The sequence below is a fragment of the Elephas maximus genome, chromosome 16 (genome assembly GCF_024166365.1).
Source record: "Elephas maximus indicus isolate mEleMax1 chromosome 16, mEleMax1 primary haplotype, whole genome shotgun sequence".
NCBI lineage: Eukaryota > Metazoa > Chordata > Mammalia > Proboscidea > Elephantidae > Elephas > Elephas maximus.
This window is the reverse complement of record NC_064834.1, coordinates 53,927,092-53,952,553: the sequence shown is the minus strand read 5'-3', so window position 1 is coordinate 53,952,553 and position 25,462 is coordinate 53,927,092. Positions and strand designations below refer to the sequence as shown.

Below are 25,462 nucleotides of genomic sequence, written 5' to 3'. Positions count from 1 at the left end.
ACCAAATAGGGCAGCAGGCTAATTTGGGCTCCTGATGGCATCTAGTAGCAGCTGTAGGGGGTACAGGTTGGTGGTAGCAAGGACATAGTATCTGGGAAAACAGTCCTCAGGGTAGTAGTAGGAAGCCTGGCTTTCATAGCCTTCTCCGCTGCCTACTTGCCTTCATGCTATTTGACCTGTGTGTACGAGGGAGAGGCCAGTGGGCACTGAATGGAAGCAGGTGGCAAAAGCCAAGAGTGTTTAATTTGCCGAATGCAGTAACCTGTGTTTTGTTTTCCTGTCCCAGCCCCTGGGCCCATAATTGTTTATCTGCCAGTGTGGTCTCCCTGGGAAAGGGCTTACCAGCATCAGGTGCATCGGCCCTGGCTGTGGCCTGCAGGGCAGCTGGAGGCTTCACTCCTGAGCCAATGCACTCCAGCAGCGTGAAGAGGGTGGCCCAGTCATCCCCTGAGTGGATGTTGGCTGCGTTAGTCTTAAGGAGTTCATGGAGCCCATAGGCAACCTGGTGGCTGACTCGGGACAGCACACTGGGCTTCATCAGTAGCAAAATGCGCAGGGAGAGCAGTACCTGGGGTAGGGTGCAGGACAGGAAGTGGGCACATAGCTTCCTGTCTAGTCTCCTTCCCTACCAGTCTCCCTGGACCAGTGAGGAGAGTTTGGCTAGAAACCAACTTAAGACACTGCTAGTGGTGTTCTTTTTCAGTCTTTTTTTAAAAAATTTTTTATTGTGCTTTAAGTGAAAGTTTAAAAATCAAGTCAGTCTCTCACACATAATCTTATATACACCTTGCTACATACTCCCAATTGCTCTCCCTCTAATGAGACGGCCTGCTCCCTGCCACCACGCTCTTTTTGTGTCATTCCGCCAGCTTCTAACCCCCTCTACCCTCTCATCTCCCCTCCAGACAGGAGATGTCAACATAGTCTCAAGTGTCCACCTGATCCAAGAAGCTCACTCCTCACCAGCCTCCCTCTCCATCCCACTGTGCAGTCCAATCCCTGTCTGAAGAGTTGGCTTTGGGAATGGTTCCTGTCCTGGGCCAACAGAAGGTCTGGGGGCCATGACCACTGCGGTCCTTCCAGTCTCAGTCAGACCATTAAGTCTGGTCTTTTTACGAGAATTTGGGGTCTGCATCCCACTTTTTTAGTTTTTCATTAAAAAATTTTATTGAGATAATTGTAGATTCATATGCAGTTGTAAGAAATAATACAGAGAGATACCTTATCTACTTTATCCAGTTTACCCCAATGGTATTATATAAAACTATAATAACACAAGCAAGATATTGACATTGATACAATTTACTAATCTTATTCAGATTTCCCTGGTTTTACTTGTACTCATATGTGTATGTCCGAGAGGGCATATTCAGTCCTGTACAATTTTATCACCTGTGTAGTTTTGTGCATTCTATACAATACTGAACAATTCCAACAACACAAGGATCCTTCATGTTGCCTTTTTGTAATCACATCACCTTCCTCCTGCTCCCATCCACAACTCCTGGCAATCTGTCCTCAACTTCTAAAGTCTTATCACTTAAAAATGTTATATAAATGGAATTAAACAGTATGTAACCTTTTTTGGTTTTTGGTATTGCCGTTTTTCACTCTGTATAATTCCCTGGAGATTTATCTAAGTTGCTGACTGTAGCAATATTTTCTTTCTTTTTACTGCCGCATAGCATTCCATGGTATAGATGTACCACAGTCTGACTAGTCACCTCTTGAAGGGCATCTGGTCTGATTCTAGTTTTAGGTTATTACAACTAAAGCTGCTATGAACACTCATGTAATAGGCTTTTACGTGAATGTCAGTTTTCATTTTTCTGGGGTAAATGCCCAATAGTGCAGCTGCTAGGTTGTATGGTAATTGCATTTTAGTTTTATAAGGAACTGCCAACAGAGCAGTTGTACCATTTCATAGCCCCACTGGCAATGTGTAAGTGATCCAGTTTCTCCGTACCCTCGGCAGCATTTGGTGTTCTTGCTATTTTTTATTTTAGCCATTCTGATAGGTGTGATAACTCGTGGTTTTAATTTGCATTTCCCTGATGGCTAATGATGTTGAACATCTTTTCATGTGCTTATCTGCCATCTATATATCTTCTTTGGTGAAATGTCTGTTCATATCTCTTGCCCATTTTCTGATTGGATTATTGGCTTTTTTACTGTTGAGTTTTGAGAGTTCTTTATTTTAAGGAGCCCTGGTGGTGCAGTGGTTAAAGCAATCTACTACTAACCAAAAGGATGGCGGTTTGAAACCACCGGCAGCTCTGAGGGAGAAAGATGTGGCAGTCTGCTTCCGTAGAGATTTACAGCCTTGGAAATCCTATGGGGTTGCTATGAGTTGGAATTGACTTGATGGCAGTGGGTTTGGTTTTGGTTTTATATATTTTAGCTACCTAGTCCTTTGTCGGATATGTGGTTTGCAGATATTTTCTCCCTGTCAGTAGCTTGTCTTTTAATCTTCACATGGACTTTCACAGAGCAAAAGTTTTTAATATTAATGAAGTCCAATTTATCAATTTTTTTAATGGATTGTGCTTTTGATGTCAAATCTAAGAACTCTTTGTCTAGCCCCAGATACTGAAGATTTTTCTATGTTTCTTTCTAAAAGCTTTATTGTTCTATATTTAAGTCTATGATTCATTTTGTGTAAATTTTTTAATAAAGTGCGAGGTTTCGATCAAGGTTTATTTTCTCCCCTAGGGATTTCAATTGCTCCAGCACTGTTTGTTGAAAAGGCTATCCTTTCTTCATTGAGTTGTTTTTGTACTTTGTCAAAAATCAGTTGAGCAATGATTAATGTAATTGATATCATTAACTTGTACACCTGAAAAATGTTGAATTGGCAAATGCTATACATATTTTTACAATGAAAAAAATCAGTTGAGCATATTTATGTGGGTCTATTTCTGGGATCTCTAGTGTGTTCCATTAATCTGTGTCTATCCTTCTACAAACACTATACAGTGTTGTTTACTATAGCTATAGTAAACCTCAATATCAGATAGCAACTTCTCCCATTTTATTCTTTGTCAAGATTACTTTGGCTATTCTAGGGCCTATATTTTTCCATATAAATTTTAGATTAAGTTTGTCTGTGTCTACAAAAAACCATGCTGGGATTTTGACAAGAGTTGCATAAAAGTATAGATCAAATGAGGGAGAAAGGACATCTTTACTGTGTTGAGTCTTCCAATCTATGGACATGGTATGCCTCTTCATTGATTTCTTTGATTAGCATTTTGTAATTTTTAGCATACATATCCTATACATGTTTTGTTAAGTATATAGCTAAGTTTTGCATTTTATTTGGAGTGATTATAAATGGTATTGGGTTTTAATTTTAATTTCCATATATTCATTGTCAGTATATAGAAATATGGTTGATTTGTATGTGTTTACCTGGTATCCTGTGACCTCGCTAAACTCAATTATTTTATGCCTGTGGTCTTCTGTAATTGGGCCAACAGATCTCAGGAGGGCCCTAAACATGACAGCCAGGAAATCAGTTGCAGGATCAGGACTGCCACAAGGCAGCAGCAGTTCCATCCTACACAGTGGATTCATTAAGAGTCTGCAAAGGTGCTGAGCACAAGCTTTATGCTTGAGGCATTCCAGACTCAAGCCCAATACCACTTGTTAGATTCCCACCAGCCCTGCAATTGGTCACTGGGCTCAGGTTGTTGTTGTTAGTTGCCATTGAGTCAGTTCTGACTCATGGAGACCCCATGTGTGTCAGAGCAGAACTGCACTCCATAGCGTTTTCAAGGCTGTGACCTTTTGGAAGCAGTTGCCAGGACTGTCTTCCAAGGGGCCTCTGGGTGGGTTCAAACAGCCAACCTTTCGGCTAGCAGTTGAGTGTTTAATCATTTGCATCACTCAGGGACTCCATGGGTTCACGTTATGAGGCACTAAATGTGTTCTCTGTCTCAGGCTATTTCCACAATTAACACTGTGGTCTTAGCCCCTTGCATATATCCACCTGCCTCTCCAGCTGTATTCTGCTTACCTGACCACTGATCTCTTCTCTCCGGAGCAGCCGAATGGCCAAGCGCAGCTGTCCCACCACTGCCCGTTCCACAAGAAAGCAGAAATCCTGGGCCTGGACACACAGGTGGTATAGATGGTCTCGAACAGTCTGCCACACACAACCCACACGGTCCCTGTCGGGAACACAAGAGTTAAGGACACTGGGCAATAAGCTCCCTTTCTGATCCAGGCTAGCCCTTTCAGGGATCATTGGCATTAGACCCTGAACAGATGGGTATAATGAGCAAGCTTCTCCCCTCTGCCTACAGCCTCATGTACTTCTTGCCTCAGAGCCCATTCAGCAAGATGGCTCCAGGCTTCCATCCCTTTGGCACAAGCCTAGAATGCAGCCTGCCTAAAGACTGCCCTCACCCACCTCCTACCTGTTCTCCAGCACAATCCTCAGTAGCATCTCCAGGCAGAAAGCAGCATCCTCCTCATCATATGTCTCTTCATCTGGTGTCACTGAGACTAGAGCCTGGAGGGGAACAGCAGCAGGAAAGTAGGCATGGAGAAGCCAGCTACTGGCTCTGCTCTGCCAGGAATCTAGGCATATACCATAGCTCCTTCCACCCCAAACCCAGCCCACGTTTCCATCACTCTTTCTTCTTCATCCTGTACCTTCATGAGCTCCTGAAGTGACTCCAGCTGGAGGAACTTACTTTCTGTGATCATCTTTTCTGGATCACACTGCTAGAGAGGGCACAAGACAGAGGGGGTCAGAAACAAAGACTAGAGGTAAGAGAGCTTCCCCAAGAGCCAGGGAGAGAGGGCAGACAGAGTCAGCCCTGATCACAAGCCCTGGATGGTTCTATTCTTCAGTTGGCAGGGCAGCATCTGCCCAGTAGAGAGGGGTCTGGGCTTGCTCACACACAGGTTGGGGTGGGGGTCGGGAGTAGGCAGTTACCTTGATACAGTCCAAGGCCACTCTCTTGGCCTCTTGGTTCTCAGTGGATGGGCCCCGCATGCTAGACTGCTCAGGACCACTCAGTGTCAGCCAGCTCACAAAGCTCAGCACTGTTGACTCTCCTCTGTGGAAAAAGGGTACAAACCCTAGTAAGCCCGAGAGCCATGACCTTCCTCCCCAGGGCCTCTAGTCTCTGGTCTACCCTCACCGGTTTGATGGTGTCTCCTCCCGCTGCAGGGAGATCTTGCCATTGGGATCCACAAAATCTTCTACCTGGAAAAGCAGATCAAGTATGATTTCTTTCCATATGCCCTTTGCATTTCCTGCCCACCTCCCACCCCACGAAAGTTCTCTGTCCTTCATAGAGCCCTCTGCCTTACACAATTTGGCCTCCTCCAATTGGTGACTGGCAATAGCTCTTGCCAGCCTTACTTTACGGCTATCCCCCAGGATCTGTGGTCTTACGTTGAGGAGTTCCGGTGAGCTTCAGCAGGCATCAGGGCCAGTACTATGCTCAACTAGTTCTGTATACAGACTGCACGTAATCTTGGGGTTCTTGCCTTGTTATTGTTGACCACTCTCCTACCAAGAATTACCTCCACCATAGCTTTGGGTAGCAGCTGGGCTCGGAAGAGCTGCAGCATGGCCTCCATGATATTCTTCCAGCCCTCCCGGAGGATGTCGCCATGACGATGGGCCAAATGGAAGACTGTCTTGGCTGCAATGTGGGCTTTAGGGTTGCTTCCAAACACACTGGGCAGGTTCTCAATAGACTGAAAAGAGAAGAGGCTTAGGGCTTGGTTTATGTCTGGAAAGGAGAATGTTTTAAGGCTCTGCCTCTGGTTCTGAGGGCCCTTCTGCTGGCTATTTCAATCCCCCACAATAATGGATGGAGAGCTAAACCTCATTAAGGCCTTCCCCAGTCTTCCATCTCCTCTCCCATCCCATTACATACTATTCTTATCCCAGGGTATGCAAGACAGAAATGACCTAAGGTATATGTGGTCAAGTGGGCTGAGGGAAGATGCTGAGGGAAACCAGATCCACAGATAAGGGTAGACAGATGGCTAGAAGAGAGGTCCTCCTTTGGAACTCCAAATACACAGTCTTTGTCCATGCTCACCTCACTGCTGAGAGCTGTGAATTTGCACAGTGAGATGATAAGATTGTCAAACACATCGCTGAGGCCATAGTGGGCGGAGATCATGGCGCACTTCCTGAAACATCACCCCATCCCAGAAACAGTGTCACTGGAAGGCTGGGATGCCCTTCCAAGTCCCTGAGGAGGTTTGCTTCAGACTCTTCCCCAATTAGTCCCAGAAAGAAATCTTTTACTCTTGAGTCTGTTTAAGACTGAGTTTTCCCAGAGTCCCCTCCCAGCCTCCCTCCAAAAATTCAGGAGAAACCTCATTCTAAGGAAAACAAGAGTGGGAGTCAGAGAAGCCATAGAAGGAACTATATTAGCCAGAGAGCTAGAAGGAGGTCAAGACCAAGGGCAAAGCTGGGTTACCTGAAGCCTGAGATGGATTTCTGGATGATTGTCTCCTCAAGGCTTTTGTCAAAGACATAAGAAAGAGCAGCAATCGTGGGACCCCAGGTCATGGTGAAGAGGTCGAGATCGTAGCTACCAGCAGGCACACGCAGGAATATGCCCTCGGGGGTGGCACCACGATGGAGCAGCACATTCCATACATAGTTCTCCCGAACCAAACCTGTCTGCTCCTCAGGCATCACAATTTCCTCATTCCTGTCACAAGGCAAGAGAAGAAGTAGATGTACTCCTGTGAACGTTACTGGTTCCAACCTAGTACAACAGGCTTCATCCACCTATACTGGCACTCTTCATCAATGAGTGGTCACCAAAACTTCAGCTCAGTGGTCTGCTTCCCACACACCAGTGGGACCAGGGGAAAAGAAAGGAAGTGTCCTATAATTCCCCATCATCTCAAAGCCCTGTCTCTAAGTGGGGCCCTCAGTTCTGTAGTAAGATCTCACACTCTGTGTATAAGACGAACAACTCTACTTTTTCCAATGTACAGTCAAGAACTAAGTGTCCCACCTCTGACCCAAGCCTTACCCTCCAGTGCCCATCTTGGGTTTTACACTAGCTCCAAAATGCATGTTATGAACTAGACAGGAAAATCCAGCTGGTTTGGGCTTGGGAAATAGAGCCATGACACCCCACATAAGAGGGATAATTTCAACTGTGGCTTAGAATACTGGAGTTCCAATATGGCAGGCTTCTGTAAGGAACAAAAAAGTTGGGAGAGAAGGGGATGTCCAACTAAGTCCCAAGGCTAAATGCAGGGCAAACAAGTTGCCACAGAGTCTGACATGACTCTAAGAACTGGAAAAGGAGTAAATGTGCTTCTCCCTAAAGGAGATGCTATGCCGTTCTTTGTACATACTCACTTGATGGCATGGTACATGTCCTCCAGGATGTCTTGCTCAAAGTCCTTGCCTCCATTCACACCTTTTAGGTTTTTGCGAAACTCCTAGAGACAGGCCAGTGAGCTTTTCCCCCAGTGTCAAATGCTAAAGCCCCACCCAAATAACTCCCGGGTCTGTGGTAAATAGGACTTAGGAAACAGTAAAGTGAAAGACTCTCTCCCCATACCAGTTCTTCTTCTGGATTGGCCAGCCCTCCAATTCCCTTGAACAGAACTCTGTCCTCTGTGCCCACTGGAAACCCCATGTCCTTCCTGATATCTCTAAAACTGTGCTGGATCTTCTCTGCCCTGGCTGGGATCCAAGCTTACCTCCAGGGTCATGGGTGCATTCTGTTTGCGAACGTTGTGGTTGTGTTGGTCAGTATTAAGCATGATGACAGCATAGGCCAGGGCAAAACAGGCATCACTATTGGCAAATGGGGAGCCATTACAATTCTGAAAAAGCAAAGACCCCACCTGTGTCAATGTTCTTGTCTGGCCAATTAAACCCTCACTACCAACCCACTATGGAAACCCTGGTGGTGTAGTGGTTAACTGCTATGGCTGCTAACCAAAAGGTCAGTGGTTCAAATCCACCAGGTGCTCCTTGGAAACTCTATGGGGCAGTTCTACTCTGTCCTATAGGGTCGCTATGAGTCAGAATCGACTTGACAGCAGTAGGTTTGGTTTTGGATTTACCAACCCACTGGTCAGTGCTGGTACAACGGAGAGGTACCACCCAGAAAGTGGCCAATCTCTTGTCAACTCCTTAGTAGGAGCTGATCTCTCCATGGAAAGCTCACCGATATTGCTCTCAGATTTCTTAGGAGACAGCAGCTGGGTCCTTTAGTTGCGGCCATAGAAGCCTTCAGTCAAATTGACCTGGGATCCTGGGCTCAGCCTCTGCCACTCAGACTCACCCTCCAATGCTCTGTGAATGCCTCTAGCAGCCTCTGGATGACTGGTGCTTCCCCAGGCAAGCGGAAGGCTTCCAGATACAGGCGGAGAGCTTCGTCCAGCCTCAGACCCTGAAAGCTGAAGGTGCTACAGGAAAAGGAAGAAGGATGAAGATGTGTAGGCTATAAATGCTGGGCTCTCTTTCTGTTAGCCACAGTCTTCCTAGCCTGCTCTTCCTGGGCTCTGGCAAAGGGAAGGTATTTCCTGGTCATTCCTAACATAGACCAGAACTTTGACAATCCCTAACCTTAGTATTTTTTTTTTTTTAATAATTTTTATTGTGCTTTAAGTGAAAGTTTACAAATCAAGTCAGTCTGTCACATATAAGCTTATATATACCTTACTCCATACTCCCACTTGCTCTCCCCCTAATGAGTCAGCCCACTCCCTCCTTCCAGTCTCTCTTTTTGTGACGATTTTGCCAGTTTCTAACCCTCTCTACCCTCCTATCTCCCCTCCAGACAGGAGATACCAACACAGTCTCAAGTGTCCACCTGATACAAGTAGCTCACTCTTCATCAGCTTCTCTCTCCAACCCATTGTCCAGTCCCTTCCATGTCTGATGAGTTGTCTTCGGGAATGGTTCCTGTCCTGGGCCAACAGAAGGTTTGGGGACCATGACTGCTGGGATTCCTCTAGTCTCAGTCAGACCATTAAGCCTGGTCTTTTTATGAGAATTTGGGGTCTGCATCCCACTGTTCTCCTGCTCCCTCAGGGGTTCTCTGTTGTGCTCCCTGTCAGGGCAGTCATCGGTTATGGCCGGGCACCATCTAGTTCTTCTGGTCTCAGGATGATGTAAGTCTCTGGTTCATGGGGCCCTTTCTGTCTCTTGGGCTCATAGTTACCGTGTGACCTTGGTGTTCTTCATTCTCCTTTGATCCAGGTGGGTTGAGACCAATTGATGCACCTTAGATGGCCGCTTGTTAGCATTTAAGACCCCAGATGCCACATTTCAAAGTGGGATGCAGAATGATTTCATAATAGAATTATTTTGCCAATTGACTTAGAAGTCCGCTTAAGCCATAGTCCCCAAGCCCCCGCCCTTGCTCTGCTGACCTTCGAAGCATTCAGTTTATCCCGGAAACTTCTTTGCTTTTGGTCCAGTCCAGTTGAGCTGACCTTCCTTGTATTGAGTATTGTCCTTCCCTTCACCTAAAGTAGTTCTTATCTACTAACTAATCAGTAAATAACCCTCTCCCACCCTCCCTCCCTCGTAACCACAAAAGTATGTGTTCTTCTCAGTTTATACTATTTCTCAAGATCTTATAATAGTGGTCTTATATAATATTTGTCCTTTTGCCTCTGACTAATTTCACTCAGCATAAATGCCTTCCAGGTTCCTCCATGTTATGAAATGTTTCACAGATTCATCACTGTTCTTCATCGATGCGTAGTATTCCATTGTGTGAATATACCATAATTTATTTAACCATTCATCCGTTGATGGACACCTTGGTTGCTTTCAGCTTTTTGCTATTGTAAACAGAGCTGCAATAAACATGGGTGTGCATATATCTGTTCGTGTAAAGGCTCTTATTTCTTTAGGGTATATTCAGAGGAGTGGGATTTCTGGGTTGTATGGTAGTTCTATTTCTAACTTTTTAAGAAAATGTCAGATAGATTTCCAAAGTGGTTGTACCGTTTTACATTCCCACCGGCAGTGTATAAGAGTTCCAATCTCTCTGCAGCCTCTCCAACATTTATTGTTTTTTGGATTAATGCCAGCCTTGTTGGAGTGACATGGAATCTCACTGTAGTTTTAATTTGCATTTCTCTAATGTTTTTTTTTTTTTTTAATGGCTAATGACCGAGAGCATTTTCTCATGTATCTGTTAGCTGCCTGAATATCTTCTTTAGTGAAGTGCGTGTTCATATCCTTTGCCCACTTTTTGATTGGGTTGTTTGTCTTTATCTGGTTGAGTTTTAACAGAATCATATAGATTTTAGAGATCAGGCGCTGGTTGGAGATGTCATAGCTGAAAATTCTTTCCCAATCTGTAGGTGGTCTTTTTACTCTTTTGGTGAAGTCTTTAGATGAGCATAGGTGTTTGATTTTTAGGAGCTCCCAGTTATCTGGTTTCTCTTTGTCATTTTTGGCAATGTTTTGTATTCTGTTTATGCCTTGTATTAGGGCTCCTAAGGTTGTCCCTATTTTTTCTTCCATGATCTTTATCGTTTTAGTCTTTATGTTTAGGTCTTTGATCCACTTGGAGTTAGTTTTTGTGCATGGTGTGAGGTATGGGTCCTGTTTCATTTTTTTGCAAATGGATATCCAGTTATGCCAGCACCATTTGTTAAAAAGACTCTCTTTTCCCCAATTAACTGACACTGGGCCTTTGTCAAATATCAGCTGCTCCTATGTGGATGGATTTATATCTGGGTTCTCAATTCTGTTCCATCGGTCTATGTGCCTGTTGTTGTACCAGTACCAGGCTGTTTTGACTACTGTGGCTGTATAATAGGTTCTAAAATCAGGTAGAGTGAGGCCTCTCACTTTCTTCTTCTTTTTCAGTAATGCTTTACTTATCCGGGGCTTCTTTCCCTTCCATATGAAGTTGGTGATTTTTTTTCTCCATCACATTAAAAAATGTCATTGGAATTTGGATCGGAAGTGCATTGTATGTATAGATGGCTTTTGGTAGAATAGACATTTTTACTATGTTAAGTCTTCCTATTCATGAGCAAGGTATGTTTTTCCACTTAAGTAGGTCCTTTTTAGTTTCTTACAGTAGTACTTTGTAGTTTTCTTTGTAGAGGTCTTTTACATCTTTGGTAAGATTTATTCCTAAGTATTTTATCTTCTTGGGGGCTACTGTGAATGGTATTGATTTGGTGATTTCCTCTTCGATGTTCTTTTTGTTGATGTAGAGGAATCCAAGTGATTTTTGTATCTTATAACCTGAGACTCTGCCAAACTCTTCTATTAGTTTCAGTAGTTTTCTGGAGGATTCCTTAGGGTTTTCTGTGTATAAGATCATGTCATCTGCAAATAGAGATAATTTTACTTCCTCCTTGCCAATCCAGATGCCCTTTATTTCTTTGTCTAGCCTAATTGCTCTGGCTAGGACCTCTAGCACAATGTTGAATAAGAGTGGTGATAAAGGGCATCCTTGTCTGATTCCTGTTCTCAAGGGAAATGCTTTCAGGCTCTTTCCATTTAGGGTGATGTTGGCTGTTGGCTTTGTATAGATGCCCTTTATTATGTTGAGGAATTTTCCTTCAATTCCTATTTTGCTGAGAGTTTTTGTCATAAATGGGTGTTGGACTTTGTCAAATGCCTTTTCTGCATCAATTGATAAGATCATGTGGTTTTTGTCTTTTGTTTTATTTATACGGTGGATTACATTAATGGTTTTTCTAATATTAAACTAGCCCTGCATACCTGGTATAAATCCCACTTGGTCGTGTTGGATTATTTTTTTGATATGTTGTTGAATTCTATTGGCTAGAATTTTGTTGAGGATTTTTGCATCTATGTTCACTAGGGATATAGGTCTGTAATTTTCTTTTTTTGTGGTGTCTTTACCTGGTTTTGGTATCAGGGATATGGTGGCTTCATAGAATGAGTTAGGTAGTATTCTGTCATTTTCTACGCTTTGAAATACCTTTAGTAGTAGTAGTGTTAACTCTCTTCTCTGAAAGTTTGGTAGAACTCTGCAGTGAAGCTGTCCAGGCCAGGGCTTTTTTTTGTTGGGAGTTTTTTAATTACCTTTTCAATCTCGTTTTTTGTTATGGGTCTATTTAGTTGTTCTACTTCTGATTGTGTTAGTTTAGGCAGGTAGTGTTTTTCTAGGAATTTATGCATTTCTTCTAGGTTTGCAAATTTGTTAGAGTACAATTTTTCGTAATAATCTGATATGATTCTTTTAATTTCAGTTGGGTCTGTTGTGATGTGGCCCATCTCGTTTCTTATTCGGGTTATTTGTTTCCCTTCCTGTATTTCTTTAGTCAGTCTGGCCAATGGTTTATCAATTTTGTTAATTTTTTCAAAGAACCAGCTTTTGGCTTTGTTAATTCTTTCAATTGTTTTTCTGTTCTCTAATTCATTTAGTTCAGCTCTAATTTTTATTATTTGTTTTCTTCTGGTGCCTGATGGATTCTTTTGTTGCTCCCTTTCTATTTGTTCAAGTTGTAGGGACAGTTCTCTGATTTTGGCTCTTTCTTCTTTATGTATGTGTGCATTTATCAATATAAATTGACCTCTGAGCACTGCTTTTGCTGTGTCCCAGAGGTTTTGATAGGAAATGTTTTAATTCTCATCGCATTCTATGAATTTCTTTATTCCCTCCTTAATGTTTTCTATAACCCAGTCTTTTTTGAGCAGGGTATTGTTCAGTTTACAAGTATTTGATTTCTTTTCCCTAATTTTTCTGTTATTGATTTCCACTTTTATGGCCTTGTGGTCTGAGAAGATGCTTTGTAATACTTCGATGTTTTGGATTCTGCAAAGGCCTAACCTTAGTACTTTTTATATTAGCAGGCTCTTGCTGGAAACTTCATACCTGGTCCAGTCCCTACTCTGTGTTCAGGAACCCTGCTCCATCCCTTTGCAATATTAATATTCTCTATGCAGAATAGAGAGGCTCCCAAAATTATGTTTCTGTAGTTCCTTTCAGGTCCAACAGATATACATGATGGTAAGAGGAAGTGCATGTGGTCTGGGTCACAGCAGGAACTGACGAAGCCTGCTTTGAGGGAGAGCATCCCTGGCCTCCCAGACGAATCACCAACTATGTCCCACATTGCTTACAGCTTCCTCACCTTACAAAGCTCTCCAACAGGTCAATGTTTTTGCGGTCGCTCACAAATTCCCCAATCATTTTCTTGTCCAGTCGAGGGTTCTCTCGGAGCCACTGGGCTACCTCTGTGTTGTCCATTGGGATGGTGAGGAGGCCTTTCTCCTGCAGAAACTGGATCCCTTTCTTTGGTTTCTGGTTGAACTGCTCTGTGCCAGTGATCAGCAGCTGGAAGAGAGAGATCAGAGGTGTCAGAAGCTATGTCCCTAAACCAGACAAAGCTAGGCTGGACTCCATCAAGCCCCCAACTGGCCAGCTAATGGGCTCCTAAGATGTGGTCCTTTGTGACTGCAGAACTCAAGCTGGATCATACTGGCTGTAGCTTTCCCCAATTTTCATGTCTAATTAGAATTGGCTGAGGAGCTTCTTTTCTGAGTGCTCAAAATGCACAGGACAGCCCCCTCTCCTCCAATTTGAGGCTCAGGAAAAAAAGTAGAAGAGACCACAGAAGACTTCCTTCTTCTCTTCAGTCTAATATCCATCCCTGGGAGCTGTTTACAGCCAACATATTGTTTAAGGCCTAGACTGGATTCCCCTCCTTTCTTTGGTTACCTAGTTCTTAAGACCCTGGGGTTCAAAGGATAAAGTAAATTGTGATGATAACTCAACTTTCTGTCTGTCCAGTCACACCCCTATAATCAAGGGCACAATAAAAGTCATTTAAGGGATGAAAAAGGAACCATTCAACAGACTGATGAGTAAGACCTAAGAGTTGTCTAGCTACAGAAATGAGGCCAGATGATTTCTAAGACCTATGGGTGGTATTTTTAAGATGCAATAAAATTTATCTATTAAAAAAAAAATTCATTAGGTAATAGGCTGGCAATAAGAGGAAGAAATGGTTAAACAGAAGTTTTATTTAAAAAAATTTTCTTTGTGTTAAGGAAAAGCACAGTTATTTGAACTTTACTAATGTACCAGAATAAATATCAATTTCCTTTTATTGTCAATTACTACTCTAGAGCTGGAGATTACCAATAACCTGTGACCTGCACGACACTAGTTCCCAGGGCTCTGTTACCTTCAGTAACACTTGGCTGTCAGCTAGGGTAGGATTTGCCCAGGGGCATAGAATAGGGTATGCTCAAATATATGGCTTAGGAATAAGGGAAAGATTTCAAAGGAGACAGGCAGGTGGCTGAAGTCTCAACAAGCCCAGAGACTAGCCTTAAGAAGCTCTACAATGAGCTGCCAGACTCTCCCTCATGCTCTGGTACAGAAACCCTAGAAAGGACACCCAAAAGTGGGCAGAGGCTGAGCTCAGGGGATATCCGTATATACCTTCTTTTTGTTTTTAATTTTAATCAGTTCCCGTGGATCTGGCAGGAGACTGGAAAATCGAGGTGGCTTCCGGGTAAACTTTTTGTCAGCTAGGAATGAGAGAAAGAAAGTGAAAAACCCATAAGACCTCTTTTACCAGGACAATGACTTTTTAGGTCACTGATGTACTCCCCAGAGAAAAGGAGGATGCCTCAGAAGTTTCCTTGTCCTTATCAGTCTTCCACTGCCCTGGAAGCCTATCTTCTGGGGCTCCAGATATTTTTTTTCCTCTCTCTGGGACTGAAGGCATGGTAAGCAGCCCAGGCTCATTCAGGTACTACCTTAGGGTGTCTCTGCGCCCCTCCCTCTGCTCTCCAACAGGCCCTCCAATTGAGGGGTCTTAGGGTTATAGACACCCAGTACACACCCCCAGAATCGCCAGCTTCCTCCAGATCACTGCGTCCTGGCTTCCCGTGTTCTGCTGGCAGCCACCCTCCACCTGGCAGATGCAGGCCTGGGATGTCGGGGACCAACCCTACGGCTTTCTTGTCGCTGGTTGCTCTCTCAGCTGGTAAGAGAGAAGACGATATATGTGAAGACTTATGGGGTAGGGAGCCAAGCAGAGCTTCAGGAGAGGTTGAGTCCCAAGCCAAGGAGACCAGCATGCTCTCATATAGGGGGCCAACCCTGCCCAGGGCAAATCCAAGCCAAAACAAAGGGTTATTGGTCCAGATCTGCCAAACATTAAACTTTGTAACAGAGAGGTTATCCAGTCACCTTCCCTGAAATTCGGCAACCTCATTCTCAAGGGGAAGATCCAGAAGATGAATCAGAGGGGAGCAGATACTGGGGGTGGGTGGGGTGGGAGAAGGTAGGGCCTGGAGCTTTTAGGGACAGAATCCTATATCCTTTAATCTCTGTTCTCTTCTCTCCCTATAAAGAAACAATAATTCCTTAAAGACCCAAAAGTAGGGAGGAAGAGAAAGGGAGAAGTCCATGAGTTCTTGCTAACCTGCCTGTCTGGCCTGTGACTCAAGTCACCAAATCCTGGAAACCCAGAATAGGGACTACCACCCACAGAAAGTGAAATAAGGGCAGGAGATAGGATTCATTGACTACAGCATAGAAGCACAGAACTCTAGGATCCTCAAAGAAAGAAATGCCTCTCACTATTACTGGTTTCTTGGGTACTGTCTTCTGTCTCATAGCTGGGTCTGACTGCCTCTTTTTTCTCCTGCTGGGTGAGGTTGTTGAGGACTTTGGCCTGGCAGTGGGCCTCAGTGCTGTCAATCACTGTCAACAGGGCATCGAGTGACAGCAGGTGTGTTGTGTAGAGCTGACCAGAGACAGGGAAGGCATTCTGGAAAGTAAACAGATTCGGTAGACTTGAGGTTAGAATACTTTATACTGTAACTGATTCTTTTCCAAAAATCCTGATACCTTCTATAACTTCTACATTACCCTGAGAAAATGCTTTTCTTATTCCTGTTTCCCAAACTTCAAGTGTTCCCCTCCTTGTATGTAGCATCCCACCACCACCGGAAGATTTCCTTAATAGTTTCCTTTCTAGAGGCCAGTAAGAGTGATCAGCACCTTGGAGAGCAACTTGGTGAGGTCCTCAAAGAGATTGGAACAGTAATAGTCACAATCATAGTTGATGTAGAGCTCAGTGACAAAGCTGGGGATGCGCCAGAGCTGCACAATGGCCTCCAGTGCCATCTCCTTCATCTCATAAGGCATCTTAGGGTTCTCCACAGTGATGATTTCCATGAGCTTTTTGATGTACATCTGGCAATAACCCAGTAATGGCCATTCGAGTGGGTAAAGAATTCAATATAGGGAGAGACAAAATTGGACAGGAAGAAATTAAGCAGAGGAAACAGACAGGAGACATACATTAAGAGACGCCTAAAAGTATGGGGTCACTATGAGTCGGAATCCACCCCACGGCAATGGGTTTGGTTTTTTTTTTTGGAAAAGTATTCCATACCCTAAATACATCTACCTCTTTGGCCTCTGTGCTGGAAATAAAGCCTGGCTCTATCTCATGCCTGACCTAAAACAAGTTGCCTGTTGCCCTTTTTGAGCTGTGTGAGGCTGACCTGATCTTATTTATAATTCCTTTTTGCAATATAGTGGCAAAGTTGGCTTGACTTGCCTGCCTGCATTGCAGAGAAACTGCTAGACAGAAAGCTGTTCCTATTCACGGTGAAGCTACCCACCAATCCTAATATTTAGGTTCTACCACTTCATAGCCAGCCAGTTTCCCTGGGGCTCCTTTTTTACTTCCCCACTACTGAGCCGAGCCAAGGAACCAAACTATTGGGGCTAAAAGCATTTTCCTACAGGAACCCCCAAGTCCCACCACTGCACCATAACATTGCTGGTCCCACTAAGGATCCTATGCAGCCCCCTGTTTTCTTTTCCTTCTAAGGTCAGGAAACTCACCTCCAACTGGAACTTGAGGTGCTCCCGCATGCTCTCAAACAGTAGGAAGCATACCCGCAGGGAAGCAGCATAAAGGTTCAGTCGTTCTACGCTGAGTAGCTGCAGATCAGAGCAGGGTGGGTCATGAGGTTTCTGAACCTGACTATGGCTCAACCAGGAGAGAGCCAAGACAGGAAACTGGGTGAAGTTGCCACTGAGGTCCCGTGCTCTGAGGAAATTGTATATCTAGCCATTCCTATATTTCCCTGGGGCAACTACTGGGGCCCTCTTACTATGATTTCTGGTCAATCACAAGAGAGGTGTTATCCTGGGCTCTATACCCTTCTCACAAATCAGCCAAACTGATCTGTGGTCCCCTAGCCCTGGAGAGACCCTGAAAAATAGCCAAGGGCTCTGAGCCCTCTAGCAATTCAGTCTTACCTGGAATAAGTGGCGGCACATCTCATCCTTGATGAGACCCAAGAGGGTCTGGCACTGGGCTACAGAAGCTGACTCAAGAGCCACTGTCAACAAATGCAGTCCCATGTGGATCATGACCTCTGAGTTGTGGCGGTCATGTGGATTGGTGAGGGAGATGAGGAAACGAAAGAGCTCACGGATACAGGGAAGGCCATAGGGGACCAAAGCTGTACCTGGGGAAGCCAGGAGAAAAGTGAGGCTGCTAAGAAACAACTGGCCTGATGGCTTGGCCTAGCCTGCCCTGCATCATACAAGGCAATTTCAGGTAAGTGATTCTTTTCAAGGAAACAACTGTCTTTTTTTCTGGGCAAGTGAAGGGACTAGTCTTACTTATTTTAGGGAATCAGAATTGATGATGACACCTTTCTGTTAAAGTGCCAAGTTTTCTATACTTCCTCTTGTTTCCTATTGTCCACCAAATTCCCTCTCTGTGTAAATCTGGGAAGGGCTCCATCTATGCCAACAGTCCTCTGGTTTGATTCCATTTCCTGACTGGCCAATGGCCTAAAACTTGGACCAGTAGGCAGCAGTCACCTTGGATCCAAGGTGGTCTAGACTCAGAAACCGTAGTGGGTGGGATGGGGTATGTGACAGGCAGATACTGCCAGAGAGTACCCACCTTCTTTCTGGGAAGACTGTGTAAAGCGCACGCCCCGGGGATTGACGTAATCCATGTCATGGACAGAGGCAGAGTCGGAGTGGTCACCAGGGGACGTGCACTCCTCTAACACCTCCGGGATGGATTCCACAGATGCTGATTGTGCCTTTTCCACCTGGGCCCCTTCCTGCTATGACCAGTAGTAGGGGGATATAGGACGAGGATGAGGCAAGAGAAATCTGGAAATTATCCTCCTTAAGTACCTGTCCTTCAAGCTGTTTCTAATGGACTGCAGGTGTAGGGCCAGCTCAGTGGGCTATGAATCAATGCAAGGTGGATCAGGACAGGAGTATGATGAAAGATTCGGAACACATCTCCCGAGGCATCATTGACTTATAGTTACTGGAACTCTAGAGGTAGCAGAGGCTCTCACAGGCCTGGGATTCAGATCATTGCCTTTCAGAGAAAGCCACAGCCAGCTGCCTTGTCTTTGCCAAGTGCCACCCATATGCATAACCTGATAAAGCCCATCAGCTATCTCTCATAGTGAGTCATGCTATAGGTTTTCCAGGCAGTACAGCTAACTCTAGAAGAAGAACCTCCCTGCCCCAAACTTCTTTTGAGCTAAGGCCTAGATAAGGACCCAAAGGATCAAGTTAATTCCCACAGTGGAAGATGAGAGAGGGGTCTTTAGAAATCAAAGCTATACCTGCGGGTCTGGCTGTTCAGGAACTCCTAGCTCGCGGCTCACAGGCTCTGCAGCTGTGCTGTAGCCTGGAAAGCCAGCTTGCTCCAGGTCGGTGAGGTCCTCCTTGGAGGTGGTCTGGGAGGAGAATTCCAGGCCACTGTCTGTAGAGGGGCTGACCACTGCTGAGGCAGCTTCTGAACTTGCAGAGGAGATGGGAGTAGGCACATCAATGAAGGGCATGCCACCTGCCAAGCAAAGTGAGTGAGGCTTGAAGGAAAAGAGAGGGCAGACTCAGTGGGAAAAATATAACTTCCATGGTACAAGGGGCTCTATTTCCCAGTCTATACAACCTAATCTCCGCATAAACTGATCTCTAAAGTAGTCAGAGTCCCCCTGCAAGAAGAGCACCCCCTAACTCACTGCAGAGTTCTTGAACAATCACAGTCTGATCTGACCTGGAGTTTTCCCTTTTTTGCTTTCAGTAGAAACACCAAAGCCTCTCAGCTGATTGGTCTTCAATTTCAATATCCCTAAGAGAGGAAGGAGCTTTTCTTCTATCCATTCTAATCAGAGGAAACAGCCCAGGGTACTTACCAGTGAGGTTAGAGGATGAGGTGGTTCCATTGGGGGTGGGCAGTTCTGAACCCGGTGTGACTTTGGTCATATGGCGAGGGGGCCGGGGGGATCTCTTCTGTTTCTTCCACTTGGATGAATCACTCATGCCTCCTGCTCTCATTTTCAGCTGGAAATATCACACCTCGTTAGCACTTGTATCCAAACCAAGACTCTATTCCTAGAAATCTCCCTTCTCTTAGTCCTACCAGTGCCTAGAAAGCAGCCTATGCCCCACATCTGTGCCCAGGTAAGGATCTAGACCATCAGATCACATTCCTACTCCTCTAATCTGGCTTCTACATTTGTCACTTCACAAGTTGGCTTGGCAGCGTCCACAGGGAAGGTGACATTCAGCTTTTAGGCTAGTCATTGATAGGGCCAACCCTCACACTTATCAGTCTGCTCCCTTGGGTCCTGAGTCCTGTAGAGGTGCATGACCTCTTGCAGGAAGGATAGGGGCTCCTTTACCCAGAATCTCAGGTCTACAGGCCCATGGACTCCTGGGCATTCCTTCTCAACCACCCTGCAGAACAGCCCCCTCCCTATTCCTGTTAGTTCTTACCCAACTACATGAGCCTACTTCTTCCCATCCAGGCTTTTGGCTTTCCTATGTCTGGGTTTTTATTGCTTCATAGACTGAGCCTAGATCGTAAACACACTCCTTACTTTCTGGAGTTTCTACATCAAATTGGTCAGAGGCTCATTCTTTGGATTAAGGAAGGAGTGGATCCCAGTTTATTCCCATTGTTAAGAATGGAGAGTCACGACATGCTCTCTGCTGCTCACAATTTTGTTATATCAGTGGAGCCTTCTGTTCGTCTCACTGTTGGTCTTCTAGATACAGTTTGTTTTTAGATAGGAAGGCCCCGATTCCTTGGACCTTTGGTCTATTCCGTTCTCCTCTCTCTTGCTGTATTTCTATTCTTTCTATGGCTTTCTTTTAGTCACAGGGACAATCTATCACTTGGTGACAACTCTAAGATGTAAGTTTTTTAAATGCATTTCCTCCACTTTAAGTTCAGAGTTACTTTAAGAGCATTTCTCTTCCCTAGCCCTGATGCTTTTTTGGCTGGGGTTTAAACCCAGTCCTGTTATAGAGTTATACTAAACCATTCCTAGACTGATGGGCCACTCCTAGATTAGGCAACAATAGCTCTCTTCCAGCAGCCATTACAATGCTCTTAGGAGGGCAGAAGCGCTCTTCCTCCCTGCCTATTCCTAAAGGCATACTATCCTTGGCCTGTTCATTTCCTTCTGATATCTGGGGATTGACCCCCTTCCTCGGCGTCCCCAAGCCCTCTAGAACCTGGGTAATCTTTGATCCCTTGCTTAGAAACCATAATTCTTCCTTTCCTACCCCATAGCTCCTTCCATAAAGGCGAGATGTCCAAGAACTGAGTCCTTCCCCTAGCTCTCAGGAAGACAGCAACAACCTTGCATTGGATTTACACTTCTTGTCCTTCCAACTACAAAATGCCTGCAGTCATATACCTACACTGCAACTTCAAGCACTCTAAGCACTGTGGCTAAGGTTCTCCAGAGCTAAGGTACCCTAGAAACTTGCCCCAGTTTCAGCAGAAGTGGGGGCTGAGCTCAGCTGGGTCAAGTTTATGGTAAAACATGTTCTGGGGGAGGAGTCAGCCAAAAATGCAGAGGAGCAAGAAGCCTGAGATATCAATGACAGAAAACCATGACCTCCTGGCTTTACTGGCAGTTGTCAAGGAGCTCCAAAAAGTACTAACGTCTGGATTCACTTTTATTTGGCACCCCTTCTCTCCAGGGGGCTCCCCCATTTCAGGAACTTCAGGCAGTCCTAATTCCACTGAGAAGCCAGTCATTCACTGAGGTTCCTTTCCACACTAGGATCATCCCTTCCTCACTGTTTTCTTCCCTGTCCTCTGCAAAGCTGGCTCCAGCCTGGTTGCTTCAGTGAGCTTTCTCTGCCTCCTGGCTAGAGTAGGAGCTGAGAGGCTGCCAATTCTCAAAAATACCTCAGCCCTTAAAAAATACACCTGTGCTCCCTCTATCCTAAGGTGAGGAGGGGTGGGCAGTAGGTATTCATGGAACCCTACACCACCTTATCTGTACAACTCTGTATTCCCAAAGGACAGCAAAGCTTAAAAAAAGAAAAAAAAAAATCCTGGCAATATGCCAGGTAACCACTGACAAGAGCTGCAACTTAAGACTAGACAAACACACAAATGAATCTTAAGACAATGCATGCAAAGAGAACACAGGCCTATTGACTGCCTAGCCGAGTACACACCTACACCCACAGTTCTTTTTATCTTTAAAGACCTGGATGTCCACAAGCACACCTCTAGCATACACACTGTTGTGACAGATAGCCTACACAGTCCATACCTCCTTCTCTCCCTCTTCTTCCTTGAGGCAGAAATATGGGGATTAGGGTAATCTTTAGCTTGGACCCCTCTCCTATATCTCAACTTTTAAAAGACAAAGGGGATCTGCAAAGATGCCAAGTAGTCCCAGTGTTCTGGCCTACCTTGGCACCTAGCTTGTCTCCATCAAACTAGAGTTCTAAACCTTGGAATAACCCTTTTAATGGTAACTAAGGAAAAAAAGACCCCAGCGAGGCAGACTACCCTTTTCCTCCAACTCAGTCCAGGTATCCAGTTAGAGTCAAGGACTATGCTTAAACTCTCTATGCCAGCTCTGAGAGAGGGAGAGGGTAGAAGAGGAAAGAGAAGGGTCTTGCTTAGAGGTCCCTCATGGTTTCTCTACAAATGCGAGAGCTTAACCCTTCCCAAAGGTGACAGTAGAACTCAGGCTATCTAGTCTCACTAGATGATGTATCATCAGTTCAAGCCTTTCTCCTTCTGCCTCCAGGCAACCAGATGCCCCAGCAGAATTCTCAACCCGGCAAAGCTACAAATACATGCAACTTTTCCAAAGCCATGCTGTGTTACAAGGGAGGGGTAAGTTGTGCTCTACTCAGTGGAAATGGGACCCAGGTGTTACATATAAAAAATAAATAAACATTTGAAGAAATAAAAAGGGGAAAAGGAGAGGGCGAGGGAGAGAGACCTTGAGGTTCTTAAAGAGTAGTACCCTCTCTAACTGGTTCAGGGCTTTGGGCTGCTCCCCACTACTTAGCTCCAGTTTGTTGAGGAGACATGGAGAAATCTGTGAAAGACAGGCAAACGCACGATTTAAACAGAGTGAAATAAACTCAGACACACACCAACAGGGCACAGGGCAGGAATGGGAATGGATGGCAGGGTAGAGGGGAAGGTCAGGTGCATGCACCAAACAGCCAAAGGTCATCTCCATGGGCAGAACCTCTTAGGGCTGCAAGTAGAATTCTCATCAGAGGCCTGTGAAGTCCAGGGCTTCAGTTTACAAGAGAAAGAGGCCATTTTTCTGACCACCATTCTTCTCCCAGCAGTTTGAGAACCTTCCAACCTGGAGTCAGGCTTGATCTGTCTCTTCAACAGAGGCTAGCACAAGCGTGAGCCCAAACTAATCCAGCATTATGGTGGGATTTGGAGCACAGTCTGTCTAGGCTCCTACCTGCTGAAAAGGCAGGGTTCTGAGGGGATGGCAGGACTTTCATTTTTGTCAACACACATTTTCAGGCCAGCCTGGTAGGCCTCACCCAGGGTCCATGAAGGACTTGCTCACCAGCTTATATGATGGGTCAACAAAGGCCAGAAAGGAAAAGTTAAGGAAGGAGAGGCATCTGGGAGAGAATAAATTGCCCACTGAAGGAGTGGTAGCTATTTTCTAGATTCCAAGCAGACCTGTTTAGACAAAAGCATGTCTTTGCTAAGCAAGCCTATCCAGGAAAATCCCCACAGCACTGAAGCTGGGAGATCAAGGCTTAGATGAGGGACAGCAGACCAGCTCCCAGATCATACCTTTTTCATGTTGGTCCCCACATAGTTCTTCGGTTCTTCTTTAAACTGAGGTAACCTACAAGATAGAGAACCCCAGAGAATGTCATTAGGTATAATGACAAATTCCCCCCCTCTAGCCAGCCACCACCCAAAAATGTTCTGGGCCAGAGCATGACCTGTTTCTCAGGAAAACCTAGGAAGAGAAAAAGGCTAATCTCATCCTTTTTCAGAGCTTCATCAAAGAACCACAGGAACTGGGGGATGCATGACATGAACACTTTTTGAAAGAGAAAGTAAAGTCCTCAGGGCAAGGTGACTAAGTGCCCTTGGAGTGTGGAGGTTCTTTTTATCCTTAAACAGATTCCACCCTGCTTGCGTTCACTTCTAAGTGTTGCTGAAAGCCAAGAGATGGGGAGAGGGAAGTCTATCAAATCCTCAGGAGACTGGGCATAGGCTGAGAAGAAAAAGGTAGGTTGAGGTTTTGAAACTAGTAGATTTGAACTTCCGGAGTAAGAAACTCTTTGCAGCAGGGACCAGAGACAGACGTAGTAAGCAAGGATTATTATCTATAGATTTGAAGAGCAAAAAGAAATCCCAGAGGGAGGTTTTAAAGCCATTTCCTCAGCTCTTCTCAAAACTAGTCTATTGAAAGGAGGTGTAGGAAACAGGCAGTAGGGCATAGTATGAAAAGGCATCCTAGGCCCTAGGCTGAGGGCTTTGCCCAGGGTAACCAACCATCCTGGTTTGCCTGGTACTGAGGGGCTTCCCAGCATGTGGGACTTTCAGTCTTAAAATCAGGACAAAAAAACCCAAAAAACAAAAACCAAACCTGTTGCCTTTGAGTCAATTCCGACTCATAGTGACCCTTACAGAAAATGGAGACGGTCCCAGGCAAACCAAGATTACTGGTCGCCCTATCCTTGGCCCCTCCTACAGTGATCAGGACAAGCTCTGGGAGCTCAGCTCTCTATTCCAGTCACCCTTGGACTTGGCTTCCTCTCTGGGTTCTCTTTCCCAGCTGTTACCTGAACAGAAACAGACACTAGTTTGGGACACAGAATGAGGTCTGTTAGCCTAGATTAAATAACTCTCTACGCCTCCCTGAAGCCAAGCAAGCTCCCTCTTCTTTTTCCCTTGCCCGGTAACCCTGGGCCCAGAGAGCTACCCCCATCCTTAATCCCAGTGGCCTCTGATATGGCTGTGGGGTTGGCTGGGTCCCTGAAGTGGCTATGTGGAAGCAGGCAGGCTCAAGAGGCCTGGGTAGCCGGGCTGAAGCAAACAGCAGCAGGTTTACCTTGTGAAGAGCAGCTGCACCATGTCTACGAGAGTGTGCTCTGCGGATTTTCTCAATAACTCTGCACAAGCGAAAACAAATAACACAGGTGTCATTACTTGCTGTGCTATTATCAGGAGGCTTCTCAGAGCAGACTCCCCTCCAAACCTTGTTTACCAAGGATTATGCCAAACTTATTAAAACCAGCTCCAGCTCAGCCTGGCAACCATAATGTCACTGGCCCACTAGGTGGCACTACTGAGTCAGGAAGAAAGGGGAGCAATGCATGTGTTCTGTGCAGTTGCAGGCTGGTGTCAATCCCAGAAACCCTAGGGGAGGAAGAGTTGATGCCTGAGCTGAGTCAGCCTGGAATCCATCCCACCTTCTGCCCTGGCACAATGGGTTGAGGTCTCTATTCTATCCTCACAACAAAGAGTCAAGGACAAAGACTTCCAGACCCCTATGACTCCACGAGGTGGGTGATGGAGAAATCCTGAGTTTTTCCTGTCTCTGGGGTTCATCAGAGACAGCATTCTGTGTTCATACTTACAGATGCTGGCCCCAGGCATGGTGAAGGAGACGAGATTTATGCACCTACCACTAAGCCTCATTTCAAAGCAGATCCGGAAGCAAGACTGCATGATCTCACACACTGATTCATTGGTCAGGTGGGCACCCACTGGGGTCAGCAACAGTGTCCGCAGAACCTACCATAAAGAAAGGGGAGATACTGTGATAAACAAGGCAGGCTGGGTGAAGAGGTGTACCTGAAGGGGGAAAGGCTGCCTTGTGTTTCTCCAGTCTCCTAGGAAAGCACTTAGGGGTGAGAAAGGGAAGTTAGCAGGAACGCTGACCTTGCTTTAATGTAGTTTGGTAGAGAGGTCTCCCAGGACCTGTCTTGGAAACTATTTCTTTACTCTGCATGACCCTGTCATGGCTCAGAACTCCTTCCAGCCCTAGCCCAGGAACCCAACAGATGGATGGAACAAATAGTCTGTTAGAGGTCTAAATGTATTAAGGGCTCCCAGTATTCGATATCAATTCATTTAAAGCTTTTAATTATTTCCTCAGAAAAAGCTTTTACTTTGGGTACTCGAGCTGCTTGTTTGGAAACAAAGCCGCTCCCTAAGCCCC

At 45.3% G+C, this 25,462-nt stretch overlaps 1 protein-coding gene across 9 annotated transcripts in view; it reads right to left on the bottom strand.

Moving 5' to 3' along the window:
• Positions 1-25,462, bottom strand: part of GBF1 (golgi brefeldin A resistant guanine nucleotide exchange factor 1) — a 133,742-nt gene that overhangs the window by 4,943 nt on the left and 103,337 nt on the right. For 5 of the 9 annotated variants that reach the window (XM_049855267.1, XM_049855271.1, XM_049855270.1 and 2 more), the window contains exons 6-30: positions 24,927-25,035; positions 24,350-24,410; positions 23,077-23,131; positions 19,175-19,322; positions 18,602-18,825; positions 17,914-18,082; positions 17,256-17,467; positions 16,836-16,934; positions 15,981-16,175; positions 15,558-15,747; positions 14,815-14,955; positions 14,409-14,497; positions 13,093-13,295; positions 8,295-8,418; positions 7,705-7,830; positions 7,358-7,440; positions 6,456-6,692; positions 6,069-6,162; positions 5,542-5,718; positions 5,154-5,218; positions 4,946-5,069; positions 4,660-4,731; positions 4,422-4,516; positions 4,019-4,172; positions 343-568 (exon numbers count right to left, since the gene is read on the bottom strand). In XM_049855267.1, coding sequence (XP_049711224.1) covers positions 343-568; positions 4,019-4,172; positions 4,422-4,516; positions 4,660-4,731; positions 4,946-5,069; positions 5,154-5,218; positions 5,542-5,718; positions 6,069-6,162; positions 6,456-6,692; positions 7,358-7,440; positions 7,705-7,830; positions 8,295-8,418; positions 13,093-13,295; positions 14,409-14,497; positions 14,815-14,955; positions 15,558-15,747; positions 15,981-16,175; positions 16,836-16,934; positions 17,256-17,467; positions 17,914-18,082; positions 18,602-18,825; positions 19,175-19,322; positions 23,077-23,131; positions 24,350-24,410; positions 24,927-25,035 — 3,472 coding nt within the window. Of the gene's footprint in view, positions 1-342; positions 569-4,018; positions 4,173-4,421; positions 4,517-4,659; positions 4,732-4,945; positions 5,070-5,153; positions 5,219-5,541; positions 5,719-6,068; positions 6,163-6,455; positions 6,693-7,357; positions 7,441-7,704; positions 7,831-8,294; positions 8,419-13,092; positions 13,296-14,408; positions 14,498-14,814; positions 14,956-15,557; positions 15,748-15,980; positions 16,176-16,835; positions 16,935-17,255; positions 17,468-17,913; positions 18,083-18,601; positions 18,826-19,174; positions 19,323-22,243; positions 22,343-23,076; positions 23,132-24,349; positions 24,411-24,926; positions 25,036-25,462 lie in introns of all 9 variants that reach the window. The other 4 variants (XM_049855269.1, XM_049855272.1, XM_049855274.1 and 1 more) reach the window with 2 other exon arrangements.